General features: G+C 34.2%; 2 protein-coding genes and 2 pseudogenes across 2 annotated transcripts; all 4 read left to right on the forward strand.

Moving 5' to 3' along the window:
* The first annotated feature begins 693 nt into the window (after nt 1-693).
* LOC120176029 lies at nt 694-3,709 on the forward strand (annotated as a pseudogene).
* A 2,680-nt stretch (nt 3,710-6,389) lies between these two features.
* Nucleotides 6,390-16,758, forward strand: LOC120176040 (annotated as a pseudogene).
* Nucleotides 16,759-17,557: 799 nt separating this feature from the next.
* On the forward strand, nt 17,558-18,739 carry LOC120176599 (pathogenesis-related thaumatin-like protein 3.5). Its single transcript, XM_039183002.1, has 3 exons — nt 17,558-17,619; nt 17,706-18,375; nt 18,572-18,739. The coding sequence occupies exons 1-3, from the start codon at nt 17,571-17,573 to the stop codon at nt 18,708-18,710; spliced, it is 858 nt and encodes a 285-aa protein (XP_039038933.1). The 5' UTR covers nt 17,558-17,570; the 3' UTR covers nt 18,711-18,739.
* Nucleotides 18,740-21,436: 2,697 nt separating this feature from the next.
* On the forward strand, nt 21,437-22,576 carry LOC120176052. The gene is made up of 4 exons (XM_039182566.1): nt 21,437-21,606; nt 21,697-22,137; nt 22,230-22,285; nt 22,369-22,576. The coding sequence occupies exons 1-4, from the start codon at nt 21,480-21,482 to the stop codon at nt 22,561-22,563; spliced, it is 819 nt and encodes a 272-aa protein (XP_039038497.1). The 5' UTR covers nt 21,437-21,479; the 3' UTR covers nt 22,564-22,576.
* Nucleotides 22,577-26,202: the final 3,626 nt, after the last annotated feature.

The following is a 26,202-nucleotide window of genomic DNA, read 5'->3' on the forward strand; positions in this document are numbered from 1 at the left end:
AGTTGTGGTGGAAGAGATCGAAGAGAAGATTTTGATCGTTCCAAAAAGATTTCTTTCAATATCTTTCGTCACTCACTACCGTAAAACAATGTTTGCATGAGACTCTCAGACTAATGATCAATCAATCTGGAAATTTTCATTGCGTCCGACGACGGGAGCCACCGCACGCGGTATAAGAAATTAGAATATTTATGAGGAAAAATTCCAAGTTTTGTGATTAACCAATGAAGTGTTTAGCCTTATAACCCTTAAAATTTAATTACTCTTGTTAAAAATTGAAACACTGAAACTACCTATATGAGAAATTACAAAATTACCCTTAAGAAGTAAAAATAGCCCGGATTGACCCTTAAGTAGGTCAACCATCCCTAATACTATTACTATATGGGAAGCAAATAAATATTGCTTAAATACATGTTCGTCTCCTTATAATCTATCCAAATATGGTTATGAAGTTGATCAGTTCGATTCTACAGTGTAGCCAATTTTAAGAAATGAGTATTCGTGAAGTTTCTTGTTGCATGTTGTGAGTACTATAAAATTATACGCAAATGTCGTGCAAGTATACACAATCGCAATAAGTAATAAAGTGATGAGTGAATATCGTCTCTACAGGGATTAATGGAAATTATGAGTTTAACCAAAGCAAAGAACTACAATATATAAGTAGAGTTAGTGTGATGGTATGTACCAATGATAATGCTGAAACAAAATGAAATGTATGTTGGTGGGGATGGAATGATGGTGTGATGTGATAACAAATGGAGATGTAATTTTCGTAAATTTGACTTCTGAAAAGCCAATAAATGACAGTTTTAATGAGACAAAGGAAGTATTAACGTTCTAATCATTCATTTTTTTATATTAACACTAAGCTCAAATTTTATATCAAGGGATGAACTTCTAAAATTTTAGATTGAGATTGGAAAGGAGATGAAAATAGATTACCGATAGAAAATAATGAATTTAAAATTTTTAAGGTGTTCGCTCTCCTCAATCCATCCCTATTAAAAACTCAACTATTTTTATAATTATTATTAATAATTTTAGAATTATTTTATTCTTTATATTCTAATAATAGTTTTTAAACAAGATTATAATGATACTAATTTATTTTATATTAATAAATAATTATTTTAAATTTTAATATTTTTTAATAAATTTTACTAATGTAATTATTTTTTACTTCTGAATTGAGTATGATAGAATTTTATATTTTTGAGGTGTCTAATTCAATGTGGTGCTATTTAACTCAATCGAGAAAGTAAGCAAAATTGAAGTATAAAATAAAAGTATAGATTCATAAGGTTATAATAGTAATTTTTTTAATTTGTATACTAATAATTTTAATTAAATTATTTTTAATATATTTTACTAAGATAAATAAATATTATTAGCGTTCATATATATACACGGGTTGGGAACTTAGGATACATTGTTTTTGTTTCATAAAAGAATCATGTATGCCATAATGCCATAATGTAAGAATCATATATATATATATATATATATATATATATATATATATATATATATATATATATATATATATTAATTTTTTTATTAGTCTAAAGTGATTATAAAATAGTATCTGTTTAGAATTTTTCTTAACAATTGACAACGCATGTACGCGCTGCAGAAGAGTATAGATTACCATTTGGACGTTATTACAGTGTTTTTGTTTCATAAAAGAATCATGTATGCCATAATTTGAATGGAACTGATCATGTTGGCAGGGTGCCCCCGAGAAATGGAGATTAATCAGGGCTCATGGAACCGTTGTAGGGCTTCCAACGGACGAATGCGCTTGGTGCTGGACGCATTTTCGCTCAAGGGTATGCTTCATTTCTCGATTTTACTTGCCTTTTTTGCGTGCGTGTGCGTGCGTGCGAACCGACACTGTCCCTATTAATGCAAATAGTATTCATTTGTAACTACAGAGCTAAGCTTGTTGATCTTGCTCTTGCCTCTGGTAAAATTTACGAGGGAGAAGGATTTAAGTATATAAGTGAATCTTTTGAAAAGGGAACTCTGCACCTGATCGGATTACTTAGCGATGGCGGTGTTCACTCTCGACTTGATCAGTTACAGGTAATTTTGGTGATTCAGGACAGGCTCCTACCTTTTGGATGTCATGATATCATTTCCAAAATGTATGCAGTTGTTACTGAAGGGAGCTAGTGAGGATGGTGCTAAAGGGATTCGAGTTCACATTCTCACGGATGGTCGTGATGTTGCAGATGGTTCGAGTGTAGGCTTTGTGGAGACTCTTGAGAATGACCTTGCAAATTTACGTAAGAAAGGTGTTGATGCTCGGATTGTTTCTGGTGGAGGCCGCATGTATGTCACAATGGACCGCTACGAGGTGAGAAATCGGTGTTTTATTCACCTTTTTTCCCCCCTTGACTTGGGGTGTTTATTCACTCTTGTGAGATGATCTTTTGCAGAATGATTGGGATGTTGTGAAAAGAGGATGGGATACTCAAGTTCTGGGTGAAACCCCACACAAGTTCACAACTGCTATTGAAGCTGTAAAGAAACTGAGGGAAAATGCAAATGATCAGTACTTACCTCCCTTTGTTGTTGTTGATGAGAACAAGGCTGTCGGTCCAATTGTTGATGGTGATGCTGTTGTTACTTTCAACTTCCGTGCAGATCGAATGGTTATGCTGGCTAAGGCACTCGAATACCAAGATTTCTACAAATTCGATCGTGTACGATACCCTAAAATCCGATATGCGGGTATGCTTCAGTACGATGGCGAGTTGAAGCTCCCAAGTCACTACCTTGTTTCTCCACCCTTTATTGATAGAACATCTGGTGAATATTTGGTGCACAACGGTATCCGAATTTTCGCCTGCAGGTATGTTTAGAGCAAGTCATTATAATCCATGACTCTGATGTTTCTTACTTTAACAAAGAAGTGTTCCTGTATCAACAGTGAGACTGTCAAATTTGGTCATGTCACTTTCTTCTGGAATGGAAATCGCTCTGGCTATTTCAACCCTGAATTGGAAAAATATGTGGAAATTCCTAGTGATATTGGCATTACATTCAACATAAACCAAAGATGATGGCATTGGAGATCACGGAGAAGGCTAGAGATGCGATTTGGAGCCGCAAATTCGACCATGTACGTGTGAACATACCAAATGGTGACATGGCGGGACATACAGGAGATATCCAGGCTACAATTGTGGGATGCAAGGCTGCTGATGAAGCTTTCAAGGTGTGATGACTCTAGTTCAATCTTTCATAGTTACTCGGAACTTTTAATAGAGCTTTTCTTACTCTGTTGGGCTGCAGATGATCCTTGACGCCATAGAGCGAGTTGGTCGAATAATTGTGGTAACTGCTGACCATGGCAACGCGGAGGACATGGTGAAGAGGAAAAAGTCCGGGGAACCTCTATATGATAAAAATGGGGAGCTCCAAATACTCACCTCTCATACTTGTCACCCTGTAAGTTCTGACATCTTTCTTGTTCTGTGGGTGTAAAGTTGAACTCAATTTGGTGATGCATAATTTGGAAATTGTGAATTAGGTGCCTATTGCAGTAGGAGGTCGGGGATTGGCAGTCGGTGTTAGGTTCCGGAGCGATGTTCTGGACGGTGGACTTGCCAACGTGGCTGCAACTGTGATGAACCTCCATGGTTTTGTAACTCCTAGTGATTATGAGCCAACACTCATTGAAGTGGTAAACAAGTAGGTTAAACGAGAGCATGGCATTTACCAAAACAACAATTTAGAGTAGGATCTGGTTGCCGAAAAGAAAAGACGATTAAAAGTTAGCATTTGACCTAGTGTTGTGATCTAACAATGAAATATCACATTTCAATATTATCGTTATTTCGATCGAATCAAGTAATCTCTATATATTGATAGTGATTCGGTATGATAAATGGAGATTAAAAAAAATGGTTGTCCCTTGTTCCCATATGTAATGAGATAAGGGGAGGTAAGATAGTAGGCTGCCCCCAACACTAGGTTGAGAGCAGCTACCGTCACTACAGCAAAAGTGTTCTGTAGCGGCGTTTTATGATAAAACGCCACAAAAGTATTACATATAGCAGCGTTTTCATTTCAAACGCCACAAATTGAGACTTTCGCGGCGTTTTTATGAAAAACGCCGCCATAGGATGGTATATAGTGGCGTTTTTTCAACAAACACCGCAATTAATAATAGTTTTTGCGTCGTTTTTAGACAAACGTCACAGAAAGGTTAAACAATAACGGTGTTTATAGTAAAAACGCCGCAATATAGTAGACATTTAGCGGCGTTTTAGCTAAAACGCCGCAATATAGTGTAATATAGCGACGTTTATTGTATAAACGCCGCAAAAAACATGTAATATAGTGGCGTTTTGTAAAAACACCGCAAAATGTTAAATATATTATCCTCTATTTTCTCCCACCCAAACCCTAAAATCATTTCAACTCTTCTTCCCTCACAGTTTCTTCTCTGGTACAACAACAACCCTCACACGATTCCAAGTGACGTCGTCTTTTGTCTATCCCGGCAACCAAATCGGCCCTCTCACCGATGAACTATAACACATTTCCACGGTTTGATCCCTCTTATCTTAGCTCCTGATCTTTTTCAATTTTGTTTTGGTTGGTATTCTGAAATGGGGAAAACCCAGAAAGCTAAAATATTTGAGAAAAAAAGAGCAGGTCTTGCCTTGAGTAAGAGAAATTATCATCGGAATGTCTACGTGGCATCTTTGCTCTGACGATGGATCAAATTATCGCTGGGAGGCTATCGGTCCGGTTTCGCCGTCGAAACTCGATGATGACTCGACAGGAACTCATATTGCTCCATACCCTTCCATGGCCGATCTCCTACTTGAAGGTAAAATTCTATGAATCTTTATGCCGCTATATTTCCTTTTTTGTACGGTCACTCAAATTTCATAGATCGTACGCATGTAGGATCTTCGAAGCTTATTGAGAATGATGATAGAGAAATGGAAAAATACCCTATGTTTAGAACCGAATTTGGTAACTCTGTGGCGTTGAAAGAATCTTCAATTGCAAAAGCAGTATCGATCCTCAATGAAGACGATGTTGCCTCTACTGTTACTCCAAGTAAACATTTATATCATCTATTTAAATATATTTTAATGTTTGATTCAATTCCCAAGCACCTCCAATCAAGTTTTATACTGTAGGTGGAGGGTCGTTATCTGTTTCAAGTGAAGCACTGAAGCGCGCAAGGAGTCTTCTTGGTGAACCGAAGGTAGGAGATTTATTTGGTGAAATGGATGAAGAGTTTCTCCATATAGAATTTACACGGAGGAAAAACTTAACGATGCGTCGTCAAACAAGGAAAACAGCTTTCCTACGTCCTTTCCCCACGAAAGAGCAATGAAGACTAAATTGTACTGAACAATATGGTGAAGACTGTTTATGCATAAGTACTTTAATGTTTCTAAATTATAATGTATTTTGTTTTAAGTAGTTTTATGCATAAGTACTTTAATGTTTCTAAATTATAATGTATTTTGTTGTTAAGTAGTTTTATGCATAAGTACTTTAATGTTTCTAAATTATAATGTATTTTGTTGTTAAGTAGTTTTATGCATAAGTACTTCTGTTTTAATTAAAATGTATGGTTGTAACTTTAGGTTATGTATTGAAGAAATGAAATATTTAAAATATGTTAATCTAATATAAATAAAGGTATTTAGCGGCGTTTGTATCCAAAAACGCCGCTATATATTAAACATTTTGCGGCGTTTTTAGATATAAATGCCGCTAATGAGTAGTACAATAGCGGTGGCTTTTTACAAATGCCGCAATAGGTGTATTATATAGTGGCGTTTTTATAAAAAATGCCGTAAAATATTTGTATTTTAGTGGCGTTTGTATAAAAACGCCGCTATAGACTTCTACTTTAGTGGCGTTCGTATGAAAACGCCGCTATAGACTCGTACTTTAGTGGCGTTTTCGTAGAAACGCCGCAAAGTATTAGTAATTTAGCAGCGTTTTGCTAACAAACGCCGCAAATGATGTGTACTTTAGTGGCGTTTTGACAAAAAACGCCGCAAATGTTTTTAACATTAGTTGCGTTTTTAATTAAAAACGCCGCAATTGGTTACCCTTCAGTGGCGTTTGTATATTTAAACGCCGCAAAGTCCATTTTAATTCTCCTCTAGCCCTAGCCCTCTTTTCCATCACTATTATCCGTTCCCTCACACCAATTACAGAAGCCATCTCCTTCACTGCGCCGAGCTTCCTTCGCCTCCAACGTCGTCGCAAGTAGTACACCATTCTTCGGTCGATAAGTAAAATCCCAAATCCAACCCAGCATTTCTTAACCCTTCTTCCCTTGTTTCCCTTCGATTTCTCTCTGATTTCAGACTCGGAACAAAAATTACGCGACGAAAATGAGAAGCTTTTCGCGATACCCAGGTTAGGCTTTCTTTCTCTTAGTAGTTGATTCAACGTGAGATGCGCATTAGCATGTATTATGGACTAAACCGAGTTAACTTTTCTAATGGGGTTGCTATTGTCAGATTTACCTTGATTTTGCAGTTCTTGTTGAAGCAGAAGGAGAAATTTTAGACAACATCGAAAGTCAGGTTTGTTCATATTCTCAAATCTCTTAGAATGGGTCGTTTACCAAGTATTTATTAGTATGCATATTAGGTCGAGTGGTGTGTTTTTGCTTGGCATTGTGCGTTAATGAAATCTTGTTCAGGTTTCAACTGCAGTCAGTAATGTCCAGTCAGGGACGGTTGCCCTTCAAAAAGCAAAGAATCGATAGAAGAGTACACGAAAGAGGATGTGCATCGCCATTTTGATTCTCCTAATCATAGTTGTTGTTATAGTTGTTAGAGTCCTTAAACCTTGGAAGAGCAGCTAAGGTACTTACTTGCCTTCATTCCTCTTTCTTGTTTGACCATGTAGTTATTTCGTACTTGCCTTCGTTCCTCTGTCTTGTTTGACCATGTAGTTATTTCAGAATCGCTAGTTTTGCTTGTATAAATGAATGCAAGTTCCACTTTGTGTGATTCGGTTAACCTTTGTGTGAGTCTCAATCGAACTTGAAAATGTGATCCGAGTTTACCATGAAAATCAAGAATTATTTGTTTTTGAAAATTAATTGAATAAATAATTTGAATTCAGGATGTACTAAAGGATACTGGGTGTGGTCACCCATCAAAATTCTAAAGTCTCGTATTGTAGAGGTATTTTATTTGTACTTTTTTTTAATAATAATCTCATTTTAAATCTTTAAATTTCTAATATAACTTTCTAATTTGGTATCCTACGCAAAATCTGTCTTTCCATGTGAACAAAGATAAATAATTTGAATTTTTTTTACTGTTCAACCATGCAAAAATGAAGAAGAAAAGCGTAAACATAGTTAAATATGTATCATGTGTGAGACGAGTGAGACAGAATAGTTAGTACCCGAGAGTAAAGATTGGCCTCTTCTTTTTTCCTTTGAATGTTGCATTCTTTATTTTATATTTTGAGATTGGTTAAGCCAAAACCCTTATGAAAATGAGGTATTTCTTTATTTACCCTTTCATGAGACAATCCATTACATATGCACGCATTATTACCCTCAGATCTGCCATTAGTTTGCTAAAAAGCTTTCACTTTATTAGATTTGCTTCACCAACGAACAGCAAGAATGAATTTGGAAGAGTAAAGTAACTTACATAAGTGTTACATCTTACCAACAAAATATGTTTCTTACATTATATAATATAGTTCTTTCTTTTCCTTTTCTGGATTGATTTTGCGAAGGAAATAATATCGAATAAATCAAGTGAACACTGGGGGGAAAAGGAAATTGATGGTCTTCTTTATCCTTTATTAGCAACTTCCAAGTTCCTTGTTAATGTCTACATGGTTAGTTTGAGGAGTTTTGAGATGTATTTTCGCTTGATCAAACAGATGACACTATAAACAATGTTAGAACGTTTATAGATTCTGTCGGTTGTGCTTCTCTAAGACCTCCATGTCTGCTTGAACACGTTTATCTACAGATCTGATTCAAACAAGAACAGGTTATTTGTAATTAACACTTTGACACAACAGCGGAGATCCAATTTTTAATTTTAATTTTAATCGTTTTATTATAGCTTTATAGTCCAATTTATAATAAAGTGATTTTTTTATTTGCTTAATATACACACTTTGGTTGAGATCTAAGTTAATTTTATTTGATGTATTTTTACCAGTCCTATAGTGACTGCAATTGATTTACGTGTTTACTCATAAAGTGTTAAGCTTTTCTCTCTGATTTACATGTTTACATGTTTACTCATAAACTAGTTTTTTAACTAACACTTGTGTTCCTAGTTTTTATCAGTATTTTCTTTAATTGATGTTATTGTTGTTTTGTTTGTTGGATAATGGAACAGGTTGAAAAAACAGATTTGGGGCATTCAGCATAATTTTTAGAACTGTTAAATTCTGTGTAATTTAGCGGCGTTTGTATTCTAAAACGCCGCTATATACCGATCTTTAGCGGCGTTTGTATTAAAGACGCCGCCAAATCAAACACATATTGCGGCGTTTAAGCTAAAAACGCCACGAAACCTTAACACTTATTGCGGCGTTTACGATAAAAACGCCGCGAAACCTTAACACCTATTGCGGCGTTTGTGATAAAAACGCCACTAAACATCAACACCTACTGCGGCGTTTCTGGGAAAAACGCCGCTAAAAATCGACACCTACTGCGGCGTTTGTCTTCCAAATGCCGCTAAATATCAACATCTATTGCGGCGTTTGTCTTCCAAACGCCGCTAAATATCAACATCTATTGTGGTGTTTGTCTGTCAAACGCCGCTAAATATCAACACCTATTGCGGCGTTTTTTCTTGAAAAATGTCGCAAACTTTAGCGACGCTATTTTCAGCGGCGCTTTTAGCGGCGTTTGTCAAAACGCCGCATGTGTTTTTAGCGACGCTTAAAAACGCCGCTATAAGCAAAAAAAACGCCGCAACAAGCCAGTTTTGCTGTAGTGCGTAAGAAACCTCCAAATTATGAAATATCCTCCATGAGACTCGATCCCACGACCTCAAGGTTAATAAAACACAAAAATTTTACATGAAAAATCTTAAACGATAAAAATCACGAACAAAGAAAGAGATTTTTTTTGTGAGGGACAAATACAAGATAATTTCTATATGGTATATAAAATCATAATTATAAATATATAATTATACGGGCATGTAAACTTTAATTTAGTTAAATTTTATTATATCATGAGAGTTCTCTGACTAAGCTAGTTGCATTATAAACTTTTTGAATCATATATTAATGAAATCTAAATAATAAATTTTAAAGTAAAATTTTGTATAAAAAAATACTATTTTCTTCAAAGATTTTAAATTTAAATAGTTACATTTACATTTATAAAATGTATATATATTATCGATAGATAAAAAGATTCTGATTATTTCTTATTGTATTCCTTAGTTTGAAAATAAATGCTCAAGGAGGTGCAATGCCTTCATGTTTATACTAATAAAATATTTTTCGGATGAATATGTATGTATTAATAATATAACCTTTTCGGACACTATCAGTAAAATAAATAACTAACTTAAAATTCATATTTAAAGTAAGTTTATCTTAAAAAATACATACATTTGTCACTATTTATAGTTACCAAAGAATAGGGTTCCCAAACTGGTTGGTGGTGGAGAACAATACCAAGTGAACACGTTTGATATATTAGTTAACTACTTGCAACATGAATCTCGAGGAATGCTAAAAAAATTGGTTATGACTGATGCTTCTTTGAATAAGAACAAATGAGTCACGATGGTTTTAAGCGATTCATCTCTTTTAGTTGAGATGGAAAATCACAATCGATGGTCAGACGATAATTAATCGGTGTTAAAGTTTTTGGTTTCCATAAGGGAATATAAGATAAATGAATAAAAAGGGAGAATCCAAATCTTTCTCTCGATATTGATAAAATGATTTTATATTGATTCTTAATATAAGTGTCGAATATAAAGTCATAAGAACTATCTATAAACAGGATGAACAAACTTAATTGTCGAAATTAGTAGATCATATGAGCATATCGATGATCACATAAAAATCATAATTGGTTAGAGAATATAAAATTTTAGATACTTCGAAGAATAAGATATGAAACTATATTTTGGCCACTATCATTGTATTCTCCATAAACCTATACTGGAGAAGAGCATGCTGAGAATTATATATTTACACCCATATTTTTTGTCATTATATGTTCAAAGATAACTTTCAACCATTTGACATTAAACACTTACACCCCTGACATTCCTAGTGCTCGAACTTAAGTCCTCAAGGAATAATAACAATTCTTTTACCACTAAGGTCACAATGAATAAAAAAATAAGGGTCAAATTAAAAATATAATAAACATTATGGATTAAATTTATCACTATACCAAAAGCTGAAACAACAGTATAAGCATCTTTATTTTTTTGCAAAAGCGAATTTGGCCCAATTGAGAAATCCGAAGCTTATTTAATTGTAAGCCCACGGAGGGGTCTTTTTGTAAAAGCCAAAAAAATTACCGTTGCAACTCCTCTTCTTATAAGCAGATATGGAATTCCTCTCCTTCGAAATATATTTCTGTTTGGTTGTTGAGAAACGAAAGGAAAAAAGGAAATATATTTTTTTCCAAGAATGATATGTAAGTTTGTTGTATCCTATGTTCCTTTGTGATTATCATGTTAGTTCGGTTTTTTTCCATCCTGTTCACCACATTTGTCTTAGATACCGAAAGATTTTTGGGTTTTGCAAATTGAGTTTGGATTTTAATTTCATTTTTCATTTTGAACTAAGTAATACTCTTGATTCATGTGCTTCAGATGAAGCTTTAATGTAAAAAGAGCCTTTCAAAGATACTTCAGATTTTTCTGCAGGATTTAGCATGCTTTCTCCAATATTGAGTGTTAGATTTGATTTTCCCACGTATATGAATGATTCCCTATGTATTGGAACCTCACAGGAACTGTTGGTTTGGCGGATTGTATCAGCAAATTTCCAAAATGGCAACACGTACTGTTGGTTTGATTCAAAATCAGAATTTAAATGCTCGGTTCAATGGTACTATTCTCAACACTTTCTGATCTGCTGTTGGTTTTGTTAATTTTGTTACCTCTAAGAAAATTCTGATAAACAGTCTGTAACCTCTAAGAAGGCACTAGACCCATAATTTATAATTATGAGCATACACCCAAAGGCTAACTTATCAAAAATACTCTATTGTCAAAATTGTTTGAAATTATTGAAATAAATGATAAGTTTGAATTAAATGGAAGATTGGACGAAAGGAAATGACTGAAATACCCTTGAATTTTGAAATAACATAAAATAACCCCAAGCCCTAGAATAACTAAATACCCTTAAGCTATGGAATGAATAAATCTACCTCGAATACCAGAATTATCTAAATACCCTTATGACTTGGATTAAGTAAATGCCTTTGGATAACTTCTGACGATAATGGTGAAGCTTAAAATGTTGTAACGCCCCTGAGGTTTTTAGAGTACGACCTAAGTAGGTCGATCATCCTTAATACTATTACCATACGGGAAGTAAATAAATACTACTTAAATACATGTTCATCTCCTCATGGTTCATCCAAAGATGGTTCTAAAATTGATCAGTTCGATTATACGATGTAGCCAGTTTTAAGAAATGAGTAATCGTAAAGTTTCTCTACCTAGATAATTGATAAGTGTCACCTTTGCTGGGAATTATACAGTACGATTGGAATTAAAAACAAGTTAAGATGCTTGAAATCTGGAATTTTATAAATCGTTGCATACCCTTATTAAATTGATTTCTCATTAATCAAATGATAAATGCCCTTATAAGCTTGATTGATGGAATCACTTTAGGAATGTTTGAATCCTAAATAAATTTTGATGCAATAATTCCTGAATACCTTGTTGATATATCTAAATACTATGATCTTGATAAATCATTGCCTGAATTACTGATGAATTTATTAGATATCAAACCTCCTTTTCATAGGGATATCGTTTCTAAAATTCAATCAGTTTGCAGAAGTTTCGTGTTTTCACCGCTTGGTAATTACCAAGTACCTTCGAAAAATAAGTGGATCCTCTAGTGTGTTCCTGTTGTGCTACATGATTGTTTTATCTGTTCTGAAATGTGATTCATTGATGTTACTGAATTACTGAATATTTTAAATGTTCAATATTTTGTCTTGTTGGTGTATTGATTTATTGTTTCTAAACTATGACTACATGATATGTGCTCTATGGATACATGTTTTCACTAGAAAATAATTATGTGTGATTTATGGATCATGGAAATTACTAGAGTACAATATAAACCGATTTATTGGGATACTGTCTGGGTAGGATTCTGGAGTGTGGAGGTTCAGCTCTGATCAAGCTGGTAAATCCTTACGAGCCTAAGGTGACACTTGGGTAGGCTCTGAAGCCCCAAGGTATTTCCTTGGGTAGTCTTTAAGGCCCTAAGGTATTCCCTTGGATAGGCTCTTAGGACCCAAGGTACACTCTTGGGTAGGCTTTCAAGCCCCAATATAATCCCTTAGGTTGACTACTACGCTCAATGGGCCTAGGGTAAGTCCTTATGGATGCAGTTATGAGGAACTGCATATCGATGTTCAGTTAGAGGGTATTATTTTGGTTTTAAAATAAGCTTTAAACTACTAATGTTTTTAAATAATCTATACATATTTCTCTGTTTTGTTGGAACATACTACACTTCTAATTCAATCTTCTAAATCTATCTTTCTAAATAATTCCTTTATACCGTAAATTCATGTTTGTAACTGAAGACTTAGATAAGGGAATCTAAAATCACTACTAGAATTTGATGATGTTTGTCCCGCTAAGGGAAGCTATACTTTACCATATACATGACCTATTGTATTCATCTGGTAGTTCTGTATTACTGAGTTTTCTATAGCTCACTCTGTTACTTGCCATTTCAGTTAAAGAGTTTGAACACATGCTTTTATCGACATCAGTCAAGGAGTTTCACCAGCGTTGCTTGAGCAATACGGTGCATGTAAATTAGAGGGCCTCGAGTTTGTATTATGTTTTATATTTGAGGTTGAAACTTGTTTTATTATTGGATATTATTGAATTCTATTTTTAATAAATAAATAATTTTTTGAACTTGTGTTTTATCTATGAATTATTTTATAGTTTAAATGGATTAATAAAAAATTTAAATTTCCAAGATTTTTTATCTGGGTCGCTCCGGTGACCCTAATGTGACACCTCAGATTAGATCAAATCACTCGTATCAGTATGAGGGTGTTATTTTAGTGGTATCAGAGCTTAGGTTTAGTCGAGTTGAGCCTTTTTGGTAGATCGGTCGATCAACTATCATAGGATGTCTGGTCTGTAAATGCCCCTAGATTATGCTCGTACTCTTCTGAGCCAGAACTCTGATATCAAATAATCATTTTGTAATAATTATACCAAAGTATCTTATATGTTATGACTCAATCGATGTAAAAAAAGGGAATATTGTCAGTATTCGTCCCAATTTTGGAAGTTACCCTGCGAGTAATGTGGGAGATTATTTGTTCGAGAATTTTTACCCGACTAATGACTTGACTTTGAGTTTTGTTACTCCTTAAACATTCTGTGATAGCTCATAGCCAAACCTTATAAGTGAAGTTTCAATATTAAGAATTGCTACCCAAGTGGATCGAAGAGCAAGGATTTGGTCCAAGTATTAACAAGGTGTTTTCCCTCTAAAGTTCTGCATTGATGAACAAAATTGAAGAATTTTTGGTAAATTTGACTTCTGAAAAGTCAATAAATGACATTTTATTGGGGCAAAGAAAGTATTAACGTTCTAATCATTAATTTTTCTATATTAACGCTAACCTTAAATTTTATATTATGGGATGAACTTTTAAAATTTTAGATTGAGAATGGAAAGGGGATGAAAATAGATTACCGATAGAAAATAATGAATTTCAAATTTTTAAGGTGTTCGTTCTCGTCAATCCATCCCTATTAAAAACTCAACTTTTTTATGAAAAATTTAAAACTAATTTATTATTTATATTTTAATAATATTTATATTTATTACTAATAATTTTAGAATTATTTTATTATTTATATTCTAATAATAGTTTTTAAACAAGATTATAACGATACTAATTTATTTTATATTATTAATATATGATTATTTTAAATTTTAATAAATTTTACTAATGTACGTATTTTTACTTCTAAATTGAGTATGATAGAATTTTATATTTTTGAGGTGTCTAATTCAATATGGTGTTATTTAACTCAATTGAGAAAGTAAGCAAAATTAAAGTATAAAATAAAATTATAGATTCATAAGGTTATAATAGTAATTTAGTTTTATTGGTATACTAATAATTTTAATTAAATTATTTTTTATATATTTTACTAAGATAAATAAATATTATTAGCGTTCATATATATATATATATATATATATATATATATATGGGTTGGGAACTTAGGATACATTGTTTTTGTTTCATAAAAGAATCATGTATGCCATAATGCCATTATGTAAGAATCTTATATATATCTTTGAATTTTTTTATTAGTCTAGAGTGATTATAAAATAGTATTTACTTAGAATCTTTATTAACAATTGACATCGTATGTACGTGCTGCAGAGGAATGTAGATTACCATTTGGACGTTATTACAGTGTTTTTGTTTCATAAAAGAATCATGTATGCCATAATTTGAATGGAACTGATCATGTTGGCAGGGTGCCCCCGAGAAATGGAGATTAATCAGGGCTCATGGAACCGATGTAGGGCTTCCAACGGACGATGAATTGGGAAACAGTGAAGTTGGTCACAATGCGCTTGGTGCTGGACGCATTTTCGCTCAAGGGTATGCTTCCTTTCTCGATTTTACTCACCTTTTTTGCGTGAGTGTACGTGCGTGCGAACCGACACTGTCCCTATTAATGCAAATAGTATTCATTTGTAACTGCAGGGCCAAGCTTGTTGATCTTGCTCTTGCCTCTGGTAAAATTTACGAGGGAGAAGGATTTAAGTATACAAGTGAATCTTTTGAAAAGGGAACTCTGCACCTGATCGGATTACTTAGCGATGGCGGTGTTCACTCCGGACATGATCAGTTGCAGGTAATTTTGGTGATTCAGGAAAGGCTCCTACCTTTTGGATGTTCATGATAATTCATTTCCAAAATGTATGCAGTTGCTACTGAAGGGAGCTAGTGAGCATGGTGGTAAAAGGATTCGAGTTCACATTCTCACGGATGGTCGTGATGTTGCAGATGGTTCGAGTTTAGGCTTTGTGGAGACTCTTGAGAATGACCTTGCAAATTTACGTGAGAAAGGTGTTGATGCTCGGATTGATTCTGGTGGGGGCCGCATGTATGTCACAATGGACCTTTACGAGGTGAGAAATCGGTGTTTTATTCACCTTTTTTGGCCCCTTGACTCCAGGTGTTTATTCGCTCTTGTGAGATGATCTTTTGCAGATTGATTGGGATGTTGTGAAAAGATGATGGGATGGTCAAGTTCTGGGTGAAGCCCCACACAAGTTCACAAATGCTGTTGAAGCTGTAAAGAAACTGAGGAAAAATGCAAATGATCAGTACTTGCCTCCCTTTGTTCTTGTTGATGAGAACAACAAGGCTGTCGGTCCAATTGTAGATGGTGATGCTGTTGTTACTTTCAACTTCCGTGCAGATCGAATTGTTATGCTGGCTAAGGAACTCGAATACCAAGATTTTGACAAATTCAATCGTGTACGATGCCCTAAAATCTGATATGCGGGTATGCTTCAGTACGATGGCGAGTTGAAGCTTCCAAGTCACTACCTTGTTTCTCCTCCCTTATTGATAGAACATCCGGTGAATATTTGGTGCACAACGGTATCCGAATTTTCGCCTGCAGGTATGTTTAGAGCAAGTCATTATAATCCATGACTCTGATGTTTCTTACTTTAACAAAGAAGTGTTCCTGTACCAACAGTGAGACTGCCAAATTTGGTAATGTCACTTTCTTGTGGAATGGAAATCGCTCTGGCTATTTCAACCCTGAATTGGAAGAATATGTGGAAATTCCTAGTGATATTGGCGTTACATTCAACGTTCAACCAAAGATGAAGGCATTGGAGATCGCGGAGAAGGCTAGAGATGCGATTTTGATGCGCAAATTCGATCATGTACGTGTGAACATACCAAATGGTGACATGGCGGGACATACAGGAGATATCCAGGCTACAATTGTGGGATGCAAGGCTGCTGATGAAGCTGTCAAGGTGTGATGACTCTAGTTCAATCTTTCATAGTTACTCGGAACTTTTAATAGAGCTTTTCTTACTCTGTTGGGCTGCAGATGATCCTTGATGCCATAGAGCGAGTTGGTGGAATATTTGTGGTAACCGCTGACCATGGCAACGCGGAGGACATGGTGAAGAGGAGTAAGTTCGAGGAACCTCTATATGATAAAAATGGGGAGCTCCAAATACTCGCCTCTCATACTTGTCACCCTGTAAGTTCCAACATCTTTCTTCTTGTTCTGTGGGTGTAATGTTGAATTAAATTTGGTGATGCATATTTTGGAAATTGTGAATTAGGTGCCTATTGCAGTAGGAGGTCGGGGATTGACAGCCGGTGTTAGGTTTCGGAGCGATGTTCTGGACGGTGGACTCGCCAACGTGGCTGCAACTGTGATGAACCTTCATGGCTTTGTAACTCCTAGTGATTATGAGCCAACACTCGTTGAAGTGGTAGACAAGTAGGTTAAACGAGAGCATGGCATTTACCAAAACAACAATTTAGAGTAGGATTATCTGGTTGCGGAAAAGAAAAGACGATTAAAAGTAAGCGTTTGACCTAGTGTTGTGATCTAACAATGAAATATCATATTTCAATATTATCATTATTTCGATGGAATCAAGTAATCTCTATATATTGATAGTGGTTCGGTATATTAATTGGAGATTAAAAAATTATAAACAAAACATATAAATTTTATAAGAAAAATCTTAAACGATAAAAATAACGAGTAAATGAGGAGAAACCTTTTTGTGCGAGGGACAAATGCAAGATAATTTCACAAAGGTATTTAAAATCATAATTACAAATATAATTATACAGGCACGTAAACTTTAATTTAGTTAAATTTTAGGGTAAAGTATAGTAATGGTCACTAAACTTTTCTAAAGCTTTCATTTAGGTCACCCAACTTTTGAAATTTGTAATACAGTCCCCCAACATTTAGTCCGTTTGCAATATGGTCCCCCAACAGTTACGTCGGGGACCATATTGAAAACGGACTAAATGCTGGGAGACTATATTGCAAGTTTTAAAAGTTTAGGGACCTAAATGAAAGATTTAGAAAAGTTCAGTGACCATTACTATACTTTACCCTTATTTTTATAATGATGGAAAATGTAATGATGAGTAGCCTAGACCGTAGATGCGGATATCGTGGCAATAAGGATTGGAAGCTGTATAAACTTGCGGGAAAGGATTAGGAAAATAATCGTGTAGCCTCTTATCATGGAATTACCTTTCCTCCCTACTCACTGTAATCTCAATTTTCTAACCAATGGATCTGCTTTCACCTCTTCTATTCACACTGCTGTTGCTTTCATCAGGTAATTCATAATTTCTCCCCTGTTATTTACATGATACATGGCTACATTTAAGTGTTCTTTCGGATTTCAATAGTGCTTTTCGGCAGGGATACAACTCTATGAATGTGCAAGAACCTTCAACATAATAAACAACTGCAAGGAAACTATCTGGCCTGGGATTATCCCCGGTGAAAGCTTTAATGGTGGAGGTATTGAATTGAAACCACACCAATCTGTTGTCTTCAACGCCCCGGCTGGCTGGAGTTTACGCTCCAGCATATGGGATCGAAGCAGTTGCAAGTTCGACAGCAATGGAAATGGTCCATGCCAGACAAGGGACTGTGGCGAAACGCTTAAGTGCGGAGCTGCCGGTAAAACCCCGGCATCACTCGCTGAGTTTACGCTCGCTACTCTTGATTTTTACGATGTCAGTCTCGTCGATGGATTTAATGTGCCCGTATCTGTCACACCGTTAAACGGTAAGGGAAATTGCTCCACTGTTGAATGCAACTCCGACCTGAGGCGAAATTGCCCTTCTGAGCTCGCTGTCAAGGCCAACGGGAAGGTTATCGCTTGCCGAAGCGCATGCGATGTCTTCAACACAGATGAATATTGTTGCAGAGGAACCCATGGAAACCCTTCCACTTGTCAACCTATGTATTATTCCAAGACGTTCAAGTCTGCATGCCCTACTTCTTATAGTTATGCATATGATGATCCCACCAGTATTTTCACCTGTTCTGGAGCAGATTATGTCATCACCTTCTGCTCAACTCGGTTCGTTATTTTTCCCGGAATTTATATCGAAACTTACCTATAATTTGGAGAATGAAGTCAATGAAATCATTATTCCGTTCAACAACCCTTTTTCGAAGTTATATTGAGATAAACTTACGTGGTTGAATATTGTAGTGTGTAATCTCCTTTTGATTGATCAATTGTGAATTCAAGGCTTTGTTGTTGATGATTTCAGGAATCAAGCAGTATACAGTTACCATGATCACAAGCTGGTTTGCAAGAACAAAGCAAATGGTTTAAACCCATTGGTAGGAAGATGGTGGGCAGCTTTACTTCTACTGCTCTTCATCACTAATCTCGGGAGCATTCTATAAGGGGAACGAAGATCAATCTATGTTATAGTTAGGACATTGTGTTTTTTTCCCTTCTCCAACGTGGCAAAGGATGTATGATTTTATCCTGATATTTTGCCATTTTAATATTCGAAAAGTGGTTGTAATTGTAACTATAACTCTTCTTTAATCCTCTTCAACTTAACCGAAATTGTTAATTTTGGCATATATAATTATTATTTGGGTAAAGTATAGTAATGGTCATTGAACTTTTCTAAAGCTTTCATTTAGGTCCCCCAACTTTAAAACTTACAATATAGTCCCCAACATTTAGTCCGTTTGCAATATGGTTCCCCAACAGTTACGTCGGGGACCATATTGCAAACGGACTAAATGTTGAGGGATCATATTATAAACGGACTAAATATTGGGGGATTGTATTGCAATTTTTAAAAGTTGGGGACCTAAATGAAAGATTTAGAAAAGTTCAGTGATCATTGCTATACTTTACCCTAAATTTTATTATATCATGAGAGTTCTCTGACTAAGCTAGTTGCATTATAAACTTTTTGAATCATATAATAATGAAATTTAAATAATAAATTTTAACTTAAAATTTTGTATTAAAAAAATACTATTTTCTTAAGAGATTTTAAATTCAAATAGTTACATTTACATTTATAAAGTGTATATATATTATCAACATATAAAAATATTCTGATTATTTCTTATTGTATTCCTTAGTTTGAAAATAAATGCTCAAGGAGGTGCAATGCCTTCGTGTTTATACTAATAAATATTTTTAGGATGAATATGTATGTATTAATAATATAACTTTTTCGGACACTATCAGTAAAATAAATAACTAACCTAAAGAAATTCATATTTAAAGTAGATCTATCCTAGAAAAACACATACATTCGTCACTAATTATAGTTACGAAAGAATAAGATTCCCAAACGGGTTGGTGGTGGAGAACAATACTAGGTGAACGCTTTTGATATATTCGTTAACTACTTGCAACATGAATCCCGGGAAATGCCAAAAAAGTTGGTTATGAGTGATGCTTCTTTGAATAAGAACAAATGAGTCACGATGGTTTTAAGCGATTCATCTCTTCTAGTTGAAATGGAGAATCACAATCGATAGTCAGATGATAATTAATTGGTGTTAAAGTTTTTTGTTCGCAAGGGAATATAAGAGAAATGAATAAAAAGGGAGAATCCAAATCTTTCTCTCAATCTTAACAAAATGATTTTATATTGATTCTTAATATCAGTGTCAAATGTAAAGTCATAACGATTATCTATAAACAAGATGAAGACTTAATTGTCAAGTTAGTAGATCATGTGAGATATCGATGATCACATAAAAATCATAATTGGTTAGAGAATATAAAATTTTAGATACTTCAAAGAATAAGATATGAAATATTTTTGGCCACTATCATTGTACTCTACATAAACCCATACAGGAGAAGAGCATGCTTAGAACTATATATTTACACCCATGTTTAGGTGGGGATTTTTTTTTTATTAATCTGAGAGGAAATATAATATATTATCTATTCAAAGATAACTCTCAACCATTTGACATTAAACACTCACAACCCTAGCATTCTTAGTGCTCGAACCCAATATCTCAATAAATAACAATAATTTCTTTACCACTGAGGTCACAATAGATAAAAAATAAGGGTCAAATTAAATAAATAATAAACATTATGGATTAAATTTATCACTATGGCAAAAGCCGAAACAACGGTATAAGTATCTTTATTTTTCTGCAAAAGCGATTTGGTCCAATTGAGAAACCCGAAGCTTATTTAATTGTAAGCCCACCGAGGGGTATTTTTGTAAAAGCGGAAAAGTTACCGTTGCAAATACTCTTCTAATAAGCAGATATGGAATTCCTCTCTTTCGAAATATATTTCAAAGATTACAAACAAATCCAAAAGGCAAAGCAAAGCGCCTGAATCAGTAATTCAAAAGAAAGAAGCATCGACTCGGCAAAAACCCATTGTGAGTTTCTTATCTTTACCCTTTTTACGGGTTTTTGTTTGTGTTTAATTTCTTGATGAAGTTATTTTTCATGAAATGTTTCGTTTGTTTTAATGGAAGAAAACAGATAAGTAAGATCTGTATTATCAGAAAGAAAATTTATCAAAGTATTATATCTTTTTATGTTTTCCAAACTTAGTCTGAGAATGCAAAGGCAATTTAAAGTATTTGTCATGGAAAAAACATGAAAACAGGAATATCTGTGTGGTTGTTGAGAAACGAATGGAAAAAAGGAAATAAAAAAATTTCCAAGAATGATCTGTAAGTTTGTTGTATCCTATGTTTCTTTTCTCCCTTTCTGGGTTTACTTTTGTGGGGCTGATTTGATGATCTTGGGGCTTTTAGTGAATGAAAAACACGGAGAGGAAATATAATTACTAACTTAAAGAAATCCTCGACTGTATCATCATTAGAACAGAAAGGACTAAATGGATCATTTTAAATTGTATGAACATGATTATTCTAGCTTCTTTGTTTGTCTTTTCCTTTGTGATTATCATGTTAGTTCGGTTTTTCTCCAATCCTGTTCACCACATTTGTCTTAGATACCGAAAGATTTTTGGGTTTTGCAAATTGAGTTTGGATTTTAATTTCATTTTTCATTTTGAACTAAGTAATACTCTTGATTCATGTGCTTCAGATGAAGCTTTAATGTAAAAAGAGCCTTTCAAAGATACTTCAGATTTTTCTGCAGGATTTAGCATGCTTTCTCCAATATTGCTTGTTTGATTTGATTTTCCCACGTATATGAATGATTCCCTATGTATTGGAACCTCACAGGTACTGTTGGTTTGGCGGATTGTATCAGCAAATTTCCAAAATGGCAACACGTACTGTTGGTTTGATTCAAAATCAGAATTTAAATGCTCGGTTCAATGGTACTATTCTCAACACTTTCTGATCTGCTGTTGGTTTTGTTAATTTTGTTTCTCAAGTTGAGTTTGATAATGGAAAATGCTTCCTATCAGGCAAGACCAATGTCTCTAAAGCACAAAGGAAAGCTGGTATTGGTGGAAGAAAACCACTTGGTGATCTATCCAATTCAGTGAAACCAACCCCAAACCAGTCATCAAAGAAGGAGAATGCCAAAAGCATTCCATTCATCGAGAAAGAGTTTGGTATCTTTAATCCCACACATGATTCAAGCAAAACAAAGAGTGTCTATCAAGCTGAGAAAGTGCAAGCAACTGGCAGGAAAGCTCTCTCTGACATTTCCAACTCAGGTAAGCCGTACTCACAAGGAACATCAAAGAAGAACCAAAACGCAAAGTTGGGTAATCCGGAAGAGGATCGATGTCAACTCGAAGATATTGCAGAGGAAGGGTGTCTGCACAATCATGAAGATTGCATCAAAACACAGAAAAGAGCTATAAGCACTAATGAATTTTTGCGGATTCTTGGATTAGATGGTAAATAAATTTGCTAGGCATTCATATGTTTATTTTGCGTTAGTAATTGATGACTGAATACTCACACCTTTGTATGCATGTTTTTTGTTCAGATTTCTCCAAACATTCAGCATCTACAAAGGAATATTCATTGTCAAACATATTGGAGGTAAAACATTCAAATTATTTTAGCTGTCTCGTAGCTTTAGCATATGCATCGTCTTAAGAATACAGGTTTTACTTATGTTACAGCCTATGAGTCCCCCAAGGTATGCCGATTCGAACAAGATGACTGCGATGCTGATCGAAGAGCCATCTCCTCCAAAACATATTTTGTTAAGGAAATTCGACTCTTTTGCAGCTAGTCCAGAGCCATTGGAACAGCATATGCAGTGGGATGATCCTAAGTACATCCCCAGTTTTAAGCTGCTGAAAGAATCACCATAATGGTGAAAAGCATTGCTTTTGCTATTAGCAGTAATCCATGTATGACAATTTCTTTCATTGCAATTTTGTACTGGACTGCAGTTGTTTTGCTAGTACGAAAACTGTAAACAAGTGGCAACTTGAGTTCCATTCTGGTTCAGGTTTGAGATGAAATGAAAGCTGGTTGAGTGTCTTCTTTATTAAAAATCAGATCCTTTAACTTTGAACACAATATGACATCAACATGAACTATAATACCAGAAGAAAAAAAAGATTATAATATAGGTAGCAGGAATTAGAGCTGTCCACCGCAGAATTTACTAGAAAATGGTTAAACTAATCAGCTTGGTTATTAAAATATTACTAGAAAATGTTATAATTACAATAAAATGACTAAAGATTTTCAGAATATATATGGAATGCAGATAAATTAAAGTGAGGTTCTTTTTGAGAAAAAAGAGGCCTCGTTAAAATCCACCCTTATATTATAGTTCAGAAGATACTACTCGAACCACAGAGGGCGGAAAATAGTGTCCAAATAATTTATTAATACTAAAAAACCATTGCATTATCTACTCAATACAAGCCATGACCCTGGTATGTTGTTGATTTCGTCCAACGCACTGTAGGTTTGTCTTCGGCACAGTTGAGCACTGGAAGATGATATTGAGGATGAGGATGAAAAACCTCATCTCCCATTGACCCACAGCGACATTCTGTAAGCTCATTCCAGAATCTCTTGCTCGTTGAAAGCTATATAGTTTCGTCGTCGGCATAGTAAACCGATGGGAGGGTCCTTTTGAGAGGGTTAACAATGGAGTAATCTTCATCATGGTCGGAGGGTTTTTTAATCAAATTAAATGAATTAACCAAATTAAATGAATTAACCGAAAATATTAAATATATATATTATATTTATATATTACATAGTATTAGGGGTGTTTAAACTTTGATTTTAATCAAATTAACCGAAAGTATTGAATATTGAATATTGAATATTTTGGTTTGATTAAAAAATTAAAAAAAATTAATTCGGTTAACAGTTAAAGGGAAGAAAATTTCGATTAAATCTTTTGGGTTATTTGTTATCATGAAGATCTTTCGTACTTTAAACCCTCGAATTGGACTTGGATACATGATTTGCGTTCGTGGATGGTGTTTCACGTCGCTCGATTCTAATTTGCGGTTTGTCGGCGGTCTTTCAATAGCTTCATCCTCTTTTGTGGTTTGTTTGCCAACGCAGTTAGATTTGTTCGCATCTGTCTTTTGTTCGAGTTTATTTAGTTAGGTTTTTTGACCTTTTCCTATTATGGTCCTTGTGTTGTGATCTTAAGTGGCTAATTTTCTTGTTTTTCTGAAAATATATTTATTATATGTTTAGTTTACGGTTGTGGTTGTAAACATTCATTGTAATTTAGATATTTTCTATTTTTAATAAAATTAGATGCTTTTATATAAAAAACCCTTTTATGAGTAAGCATATTTAGTTGGTTGGTCAAGTTACTCATTCTTACTCTCACATATTGCCTTAGATTATATGTTCTAAATCTACTACGAGCACTCTCATTCCTTCCTTTAGAGTTCCCATTTCTTTTCTCCTCTAAATAAGATTAAGATTAAACTTAAAATTTATATAAAAAAATAATACTCTTTTACTTTCTCTCTAACACTCGTCTGGTTTTGTTTTTTCCTACTTGTAATTAATTTTTTTAAGAAAGTATTTTTTTTTTGCATTTTGAAGATGAATAGTGAGAAATTGGCGTAGGGGCGGTAAAGTTTCGACAAAGATAAAGAAAAACATATTTTAAAAGGGCTAAATTATTTTTTTCCTTAACTGCTTTTGGTTTATAAAAACTTATAATTAGTATTTATCCCAAATTAAAGGGTTAAAATAAAAATTAAATCATTTTATTAACATGTCACATCATCAAACTAACAACATTTAACGTCTTAGTGACCAAATTTAATAAAACGATAACATAAACTACTAAAAGTTAATTTTTTTTAAATTTAATGAGTAAAAGTATATAAATATAAAAGGTACGTAGTCATTTTTTTTATTTAAAAAAAGTTTGTTACCAAAATAAGCCTATATGGAGGAAGCATGTTAGTCAACACTGTTGATAATAAAAAATGAAAAAACGACATCATTGAAAAGAGAAATCTTGAATTCAAATATTAATATTTTTTTCTCATATTATTTTATATAAATTTTGATTAAATAATAATTTTTAGAAGTGCTAAATTTATAGATTATACAAAAAACAATAAGCAAATTATAAGAATTCGACTATTGGTGTGTTAATTGTAATCATTAGATAATGACACGCCATTATTGATTTATTTTTTAAAAAAAGTCACTGTATACATCCATTTTCACCCAAATATTTCGTTAATATTATTAATAATAATAATTATTATTTAATTATTATTATTATTATTATTATTTCTTTCTTTTACAGACCCATTACAACATGCCTAAATTGGGCCCAATTACAACTCAAGGGCTAACTGGCCCAAAACCTAGCCCAACAAAACCAAACAACTAGGGTTTGAAACCCTAGGGTTTCCAGCCGCCACCGTAAGTAAAAGAAAGCTCTCGTCGCCGTCAGTATTCTGGTTATCGATTCCTGTCATCTGACAGTCGACGTTTCAACTACCCAACATCATAATCTCTACAAACAGTGAAAAAAAAACCCATTAAAAAATAAGTTAAATCCCAAGAAATCAGGGGATGATAACTGTTAGGTTTAGGGGAAATCATGCCCCTATGAAGAAGCCTTATCGAATCATCACCAAACACACAAAGGATTCAGATAAAACATACAAGGAGGAGAGAAGAAAGGGATATCCGATTTTCAAAAAGAGAGGAAAATGAAAAAAGAAAAACCTGAAAGAAAGAAGAAGAGGGGTTGAGTTGGATTAAAAAAGGGGTTTGAGCCAAGTTAGAGAGAACAACAACTATTTTGAGAGAGAGAAAAAACAAAGAAAATAAAATAGAAAGGAAGAAGCCTCACCCCTCGAAGTCAACAAAGTAGTTTTGAGGTACCTTTTCTTCTCTTTTTCGGGTTGGGGTTTTTGAGAAAAAGAAAGGCATAGAGTTTATAATTTGGGTGTTTGTTTATTTAGGGGTTTGAAGAGAGGAGTTTTAGAGGATCGAGAGGGGTCACTAGACCCTCACCGGAGCTGTTTAGGCGATGGTCGAAGGGTTTTAAAAATTACAAAAAGAAAGAAAGAAAAAAAGAGAGAAAGATGAGAGAAAGGGGGTTGAATGGTTGAGGGAGAAATAAGGGGGTTAAATGGTTGAGGGAGAAATAAGGGGGTTAGGTTTTCCCAAAATCTATAACAGGGTATATAAGGAGACTTCAAAATGACACCATTTAGAGAGGTCTTAGGGTTTCTGCGTGTAGCGATTGGTCAAACCACGAGAGGCATCTTGTTTCTGAAAAATTTCATTTCAGTGACTGAATATGAGTTTTTAAGTTTATGTTTTGAGCTTTCTATTTTGTTACTTTTACATTTTAGTCACCCTATTGCTCATTGTCATATTTTACTGATATTTGATTCTATCCATGTCATTTACAAATCTTATATTTTGGTAACTATTTTTTAATGTTATTTTGGTTAAATAACTATCATGCTCTTTTCATTTTTGGTTTA

Source organism: Hibiscus syriacus, unplaced genomic scaffold (genome assembly GCF_006381635.1).
Source record: "Hibiscus syriacus cultivar Baekdansim isolate YM2019G1 unplaced genomic scaffold, ASM638163v2 tig00003398_pilon, whole genome shotgun sequence".
Lineage (NCBI taxonomy): Eukaryota > Viridiplantae > Streptophyta > Magnoliopsida > Malvales > Malvaceae > Hibiscus > Hibiscus syriacus.